Here is a 7,639-nt window from a genome sequence, read left to right as displayed (position 1 = left end):
TTTGGGGGAGGAGAAGGAGAAACTATCACCTCCAAATCACTCGCTATATAACCCATCATATTTCTTCCTGTTTGATCTTTAAAGATTAAAGTTCAGCATGTTTCAGGACAGTTATATTGCTGAGGTAATATAAAGTTATTAAAAACAGAGAGAGGCACTCATGTCTGTACATCAAAAGGTCTTTAAGACAAAGGAGGGAAAAGTTGATTTCAAACTGGAATTATTAAAAGCATCTGCGGTGCCCTTTACAGTCTATTTAACAGTGCAATACACTTTAGAATAGGTCTAACATACTGTTAGCAGCAAGCTGGTGCTGGTTTAGCATTCCAGCCACTGCTCTGGAGGACTGAGATTTAACTGCTCCGGACTAGGGGGAATTCAAGCTGTTAGGTAATGAATGTTCCCATAGTTGCATCATCAGGATAACACTTTGCTGTGCTTTAATCTGTACAGCGTGTGAAGAAAGTGCTGAGTTCTTTTTGGGGTCATTCAAGGAATCTAAATAAAACTGAAACATCTGTTAGATCCATAAGAAGGAAACGAGTTTAGCAAACACAAATGGTGCTTGCAGAGTATACCTAGATGTGTTTGCATGTGGTGTGGTGTGTATATATGTGTGTATATACGTATGCATGCACACACAAACGTTGTTTGTAAAGGTCTAAGTATGTGTAATAACATTTTGAAAAAGGACAATAGCAACAAAAAAATGTCACCTCACCTTTAAAAGTGCGCATCTCGTTTCTAGTCTGGAGTTTTCCAGCTTCAGTTTCCAACTGATGGAATTTGTTACACCTTTTGTCTGCTAAATTGAAAAGCCCTCTGTTCTTAGAAATTTCTTCTGCGTATACATCTATATATACTGTGATGTTTCCTCTTAAACTTCTCCCTGCCAGTGCCTAACCATATACTTTCCACCAATCTCTTTCAAAAGAGCATCTAATTGCTGAGCAAATGCAAGATGGTGATGCCCCTTTCTGACCAAAGTGTTAAGCCAACAGTCAAGCCTCTGCAACTTGTTGCCATTAAGAGAAGTCAATGGTGGAGTCAGATAGTTAGATGCAATTGTATTCATTTGCAGTGTACACAGCCCTGTTTCTCTGCACAGAGGAGAAACCAAATAACAGGAAGCAGATTTTTTGCTTATAGTTTTAAGCCCCTTTTCCAGTTGCACTTAAGCCAGATGCTCTCACCCCCCTACCTTTTCTTAGGGTCTGTCTACATCGTATCCCCAACATTTGGAGGGATGGGCACCAAGCATGACCCACCCACCGGGTCCTGCTCACAAGTAGCAAGCACAGAAATGAAGCAGTGAACTAGAGGCCCCCCCCAGTCCCATAGCTACTCTCGAGCTCTCAGTGAGCTTTGGTTTGTACAGTCCCCTCTTCCCCTACGCTCCCCTCTTATAAAACTTCTGTGTTATCATAGGATCTTTGTTACTTTGGAAATACCAGCTAGCAGAAGGCAGGGAAGGGTGGCAACTTGTAGACGTAACTTGGCCTGAGAGGCATAACCTTGCAGAGCCAATGGCCTGCTTTGCCAGACTCTATCAATGGCCTTGCAGAAACATCCAGATTTGATCTTGCTAATATGGTGATAAAGCACCCACATTATTTTGGGAAGTTATAGTTTCAGATCACTGTTAAAATTTGTCAAGTTAAAGTGTAAAATTTGTAAAGTTTGGGGCCCTATCTTGTATACCCTATATCTGAGAGTCATCTTATTTCAGTCAATAGGATTCCTCGCTTGAGCAAGAGTTACAGAACCGAGTCATCAGCAGGCTATATCAAAATATTATGGTCATTTTCCATTTATTACTAACAAAGGATGTTTGTATGTTCCTTCCCCCTTCCCCTCCTACTTTTATGGGACCCAATAGTTTGTTTTAATGAACAAACATGAGGATACATTAAATTTAGTTGGAACTGGCTCTGCCTAAGTGTCACAGCAAATATTCTCTGTAGTCCAATGTCTGCTTTATTACATACTGTCATGCTGCCACAGACAAGGAGGCAGTATTGTTAGATGAAAAAGCACAGGACTTGAGGAGTTAGAAGGTAGGCCTTCTGCCTGATGCTTTATATGGCCTTGGGTGAGTTGCTTTCCCTCTTTACGCTTCAGTTCCTCCCTCTGAGGATACCAATATCCACCCTTGAGATCTGTAAAGGAAAAGCATTTTATCAGTGCAATTCATTACACAGGCAGCATTTAAAAGTCTCCCGCCATCTGGCAATGAAGGGTTTTCTTGTGTGCTAGAGAGACCTAAACATCACCCCAGAGCATTTTTAAAACTTTCCCTCATTCATATTGCTCCAGAAACTTGAGACTGAGTTACTTGGGGATAGGGCAAATAGATGGGGCCAGGGCCTGAGGGGTCCATTTCAGGATAGTTGCGGGGAAGAGAGATGAACGGAGAGGGAGAGGGTTTACAGCTAGATTGGGTTTTACTTAACGGTGCAAACGCTGATCGGGATTACAAAGTCGAGTTTAACTTTTACCCTGTAGAAATCCCCGCTCCATAAAACTCATTATGATGCTTCTGAAAACTTGGGGCGAGGCTAATCCCCAGCTTCCTCCGCAGGAAAATGACAGTCCGTGGAGACAAAACTCCATCTTTCTAGGCCACTGTTTTGCCTCAAGCCTCAACAGTTGCATCTGTGGGAACCGTCGTGCTTGAAAGGCCACCTCTGATTGGGAAGGAGAAGTTTAGTACACTTAAGGCCACTTTTGATTGGCTGAGAGAGGAACAAAGCTGTGGCAGCACCAGCCGGGAAAGCGATGCTTGTGTTGCTGGGTTACGCCGTACACAGAGCCCGGCTTCGGCTTTGTGCCTCTGCTGTGCAGCCCGGTCCGGGCAGTCCCTGCTCTCCTCCTCGTCCTCCCACAGGCACTCTCGCTGCCCAGCAGTGGATCAGAAATACCTTCCTTAGCTGGGCAGATTCAGCCTCAAGCTGGTCACCACACCCCAGAGCTGAGCACATTGCCCCAAGGGCAGGTCGGCAGTTTTAGTCTGAACTCATTCCTAAGATTTTGGCCGATGTCTGTCTCAAGTCCAGGGGAAGGGGTTAAATTTACAGACCCTTTAAACATCGCTTTAACGTGTCAGTTTAGGGCTGTGGCAAGTGGTGGTGTTAATTTTTCCTTTTGTAGTTTTAGAAAGCATCCGGCTCCGTGGAGGCCCCACCACCCCTGTGAAGCAGGAACTGAAGCAAGAATAAAGGCCGTCGTTCTTTTTGCAAGACAACTACCTCTGCAACGAGCATCTGGCAAGAGAGAGAGCTGTGCAAGTTCTGTTATCACGATGCATTCCCGCGCGTACGTGTTGCTGGAAAGGGAACACCAGGAATGGAAAGAAGCCAACGTGTTTGTAAGTGGCACCTCCTCTTGGTTTCCATTACCTACGCCTGGTATAACCAGATATCTAGCACATGCATGCTCTTGTCCTAATTTTCTGCCCGAGGCCTGGACTTCCCTTATTTTGTATAAGTATGCCTTCCCCCATCCAGTTTTCCAAGGAATGAAACAAAACCACAGCCTTGGTGTAATGGTTTTTTTCTTTTTAAAAAAACCCTACTATCTTTGATTATTTTGCAGTTACTTTCCCAAATCATTAACTTGGGGAGACATAGTTCTTTGAAATGTAATTATAAATGATTTTATAATAGTGAATCTTGGGTTTGGGGGGGCGGGGTTGGAATTTCATTGTAAACTCCAGGAAGTACGATAAGGGTCCAAATTAAATCCATATTGCAGTCTTCACATTTATGCAATAATCCCACTGACTTCTGGTTAGCTTCACATTGATTATGTGGTCATACGAGGAAGGAGATTAACGTGGCAGCGAGCACATTAAATATGCACACTTTTTTGTTGTTAAATTCCACTGCAATTCTTCATGGCTTTATGCAATGGTTTTATGTGTTCAAAGAACTCAAAATGCTTTAGAAATATTGGTGAACTAATTTCTCCAGCTTTTACTTTTAATAAAAATAACTGAGTATTGAAGAAAAAAAATCAAGCTCCAGATTTACCTTCTTTTTGAACCTTTTAGGGCATCTTTGCTGCTCCTATTAATGATAACCTGCTAGAATGGTTAGCTGAAGTCCAAGGGCTCAAGGACTCCCTCTGGGAAGGTCTGTCATACTGTTGAAGACTTAAATGTTACAGTGCCATGTGATATGTGTGTGTGTGGTTTTACAATATTTCTATCATTCTGTACTGCTGGCTATTTAAAAATTGATGTTGTAAACCATTTTAAGAATGCAAGTGGTACTACATTGGCTTTTTTTTCTAAGCTACCCATTAGATTTTAGGGCAGCTGCGTGTACTCTCATTAACCCTTTGTAATCATTTCTGTCCTACACAGTGAGCATGTCTACACATTCATGAATGTGCAGTAGTTATAGTGCATTTAGTTTAGTACTTGTTTAATGAAGGACTAACTAAATGCGCAGTAACTACAGTTACTGCACAATAGGGCCAGCACATAGTTTTTTTGTGATGCTTACTGAACAGCAGCCTAATAACGTGCAGTAGTTTATTGGCACGGCTTTTGAGCAGCACGCTGCTGGGCAGTGTTATTAGGCTACTGCACAATAAGCGGCTTGTGTAGACATACCCAGTGTGCATCATAACTATCAACATTAAAAAAAAAAAGGCTGGGATTTTCATAGGAGGCTTAGGGAGTGACATACCTGGTTCCCACTGGATTCCAGCTCCCTTAGTATCCTTTGAAATGTACAGCCAGGAGTCCTCTGTGATTGAGGAAATGTGATAATAAGCACTTTATCAGTAGGTGGCTGGCTCTGGCTCACATGTAAGGGTTAACCATGTAGTGTTATCGTTTGACAGTAGTTTAGCGATCTTGGTCCAGTTCTTTTAGACAGATTATCTACATCCAAACAACCAAGAAACTTCCTGTTCTGGGATTCCAAATAGTTTCCTTCAAGGTGAGGGGTCAGCCTTGCATGGTGCTAAGCACCTTCAGCATTCACTGAACTCCCGTGTGCCATTCTGTTAGTGTGTTCAACGCTGTACAAAACCGGGTGCATAGGGAGCCTGACCTGCTCTCTTCCCCCCAAGTTTATTCCCTACAGTTTTGCAGATATAGTAATACAGACAAAGAGGAGAAGTTCAAGGGCCTCTGGACTAGTTTGAGACAGTCGTAAGCACTCCATGACATAGAGTCTAGCTCACATTCTATACACTAAACGGTGGCCTTATCCCATAACTTGAGAAATCAAAGGAGAAAGGGCATGAAAGTAACATAGCTAGGGGTAGGCAAATGGGGCACTAATTCAGAAGAGAGAATGGCAGCCCACAGAAAGCCCATGCCATGGAAGCAGCAACTTGGGTTCAGTAACCCATGCTGGAGGCAGGGTAGCAGTGGCCTCTGAGTGGGGATATTGGACTTTTCAGTTCTTGGGACATAAAGACTAGCAGCTCTCCAGGACTAGGAGCAAGGATTCTCAGTCTATCCACAGAAAATATGTCCTGGTTACACATGTGGCACATTTTCCATTTTCAAGGTTTTTTCACATCTCTGAGGTCTAGAAACTTTTTTCCTTTTTTATGAAAGCTGAGGGGCTGATATAGTTGAATGACTCCTAGAGCTGGGGCACTAGGTGTGGGATTTATCATGCTTGTGCTTCAATCCAGTACTGCTGTGCTTGGACCTATACAGTGTAGCTTGTCCCTTTTCATGCATGCTAAAGTCATTTGATGATACTCCATCAGGGCTGTAAACAGATGTGTAGTGAGAGGTAATTTAAATAAGAATGACCTTTTTCTATAGTCTAGTGAGAAACATTGTCCTTCAGCTTTTGCTTCCCAGAGCTTGTTCACATCAATACAAGGGGGGAAAAAGATTTTAAAATCAAAAGAAAATCCATAATAGCATAGACTTGACCTGGACAAATACCAGGCAGGTGTGCTTGTTAAATACAATACAATGTTCTAATGCTGATCTCTCTCTTTCTCTCTCTCTCGTTCTCTTTCTCTTTCTCTCTAACAGGAGCTGTTCTCCAGCTCACCTTAAAGTATTCTGAAAGTTACAACAGTGTCCCTCCAAGTGTTTCATTCAACACCATTCCATTTCACCCCAACGGTAAAGGTCATAGGAGATGCTGTCTGAGTGTGTAACATGTTTCAAATACTGTATTTTCTTGCATACCACACATCTGCATATAAGACATGCACCTTGTTTTTAGGAAGGGAGAAAGAAGAAAAAAAAAGTTTTTTCCAGAATTATGGGTGCATTGAACAGGGACAGAGCTTAATCTTCATCTGACTTATTTTCCCTTTCCTGTTTAACTAAAAGCTGAAACTCTAGCTGCTGCTGAAGACTGGTTCCCAGGATTTTGAAAAGAGCTAAAGAGTCTCTAGGGCTATGAAATAGGGCAAGAGAGGCCAGGAGCAGCTATATTGCGTGAAGAAAGGTTAGCTGCTGTTAAGACCACCAAAAAGGAGAGATGATCATTGATATCTGGGCAGTGAAGACTAATGAGCAAATAAATCAATTTATTCCTTCAGTTGCCTGAACAACAATGCCACTACTGCCGCACAGTGGAACAGGAAAGCGGGGTGCTTCTATTCTGCGCAAAAAACTTTCCCACATAAGACCTGCACCCCAAAACTGGGGGGAGGGTCTTATTTTGGGGGGGAAGGTCCATGTGGTATGCAAGTAAATATGGTATTAAACTTGGCTTTTTACTTCCCTACAATATCTTTTGTTCCAATAGGAAACTTGCATTCTGCCCAAAATCTCAGTCTAGTCTTTCAGTGTGGGATTCTTAAGCCATGCTGAAATACCATTGGAGCCATTTGTCTAGGGATACTCGGATTGTCTTGGTTGTAGGGAGCAGAGGAAGAGCATAAATCTTCATTTCAGATCTCTGCGTGCCCAAACTGATTAAATGTAGGATTCCACATTCCTCTGGACACCCTTCTCAACACCCATAGGCATCACATAGGCCAGAAGCTCCTCACATCTCAGAGTAGGGAAAAAGGGCATTGCCCCCCATGATGCAGCAAAATGCACCATCAACCTGTCCTTCCCTCTGTAGATAAGAGTATCTCATCCTGCCAGCTAATGTAGTTAGTGCTGTAGTGGTAGTAGTGTGCAAGTAGTAGTCGTGTGCAGGAGTGCTGAAGGTTCAAGGAAGGTTGTTACAATGGCATAAAATGGAACTTGTTTTGACCTTTGTCATTTAAGGTCAATCTGGTGTGGTGCCAGAGGACTGGAAGAGGGCCAAAGTGGTTCCCATCTTCAAAAAGGGGAAGAAGGAGGACCCAGGAAACTATAGGCCAGTTAGTCTTACCTCGATTCTGGGCAAGCTTTTTGAGAAAATTATTCTGGCACATATCCACGAGGCGCCAGCAGGGGAGGCCATGCTTAGGGGCAACCAACATGGGTTCATTAGTGGCAGGTCCTGTCGGACCAACCTGGTAGCCTTCTATGATCAGATCACCAAATCATTAGATGCAAGGGTAGCAGTGGACATAGTCTTCCTGGACTTTCGGAAGGCCTTCAACACTGTCTCACCGCGTTCTCATTAACAAACTGGGGGACTGTGGTGTCGACACCACCCAGTTAAATGGGTCGCCAACTGGCTGGAGGGCTGCACCCAGAGAGTGGTGG

The 7,639-nt window shown here is 43.3% G+C and overlaps 1 protein-coding gene across 3 annotated transcripts in view; it reads left to right on the top strand.

The window, feature by feature from the left end:
• Positions 1–2,762: 2,762 nt before the first annotated feature.
• The window catches only part of UBE2U (ubiquitin conjugating enzyme E2 U (putative)), a 34,608-nt gene continuing 29,731 nt past the window's right edge, over positions 2,763–7,639 (top strand). The window contains exons 1-4 of one of the 3 annotated variants that reach the window (XM_019528450.1): positions 2,763–2,995; positions 3,157–3,367; positions 4,052–4,133; positions 6,014–6,133. In XM_019528450.1, coding sequence (XP_019383995.1) covers positions 3,302–3,367; positions 4,052–4,133; positions 6,014–6,133 — 268 coding nt within the window. In that variant the 5' untranslated portion in view covers positions 2,763–2,995; positions 3,157–3,301. The remainder of the gene's footprint in view (positions 2,996–3,156; positions 3,368–4,051; positions 4,134–6,013; positions 6,134–7,639) is intronic. The other 2 variants (XM_019528451.1, XM_019528453.1) reach the window with 2 other exon arrangements.

This window comes from Gavialis gangeticus, unplaced genomic scaffold, assembly GCF_001723915.1.
Source record: "Gavialis gangeticus isolate Ggan-Ray unplaced genomic scaffold, GavGan_comp1, whole genome shotgun sequence".
In the NCBI taxonomy this organism is placed as follows: domain Eukaryota; kingdom Metazoa; phylum Chordata; order Crocodylia; family Gavialidae; genus Gavialis; species Gavialis gangeticus.
Note: the sequence above shows the minus strand (reverse complement) of the source record. Positions and strands in the feature narration are given on the sequence as shown.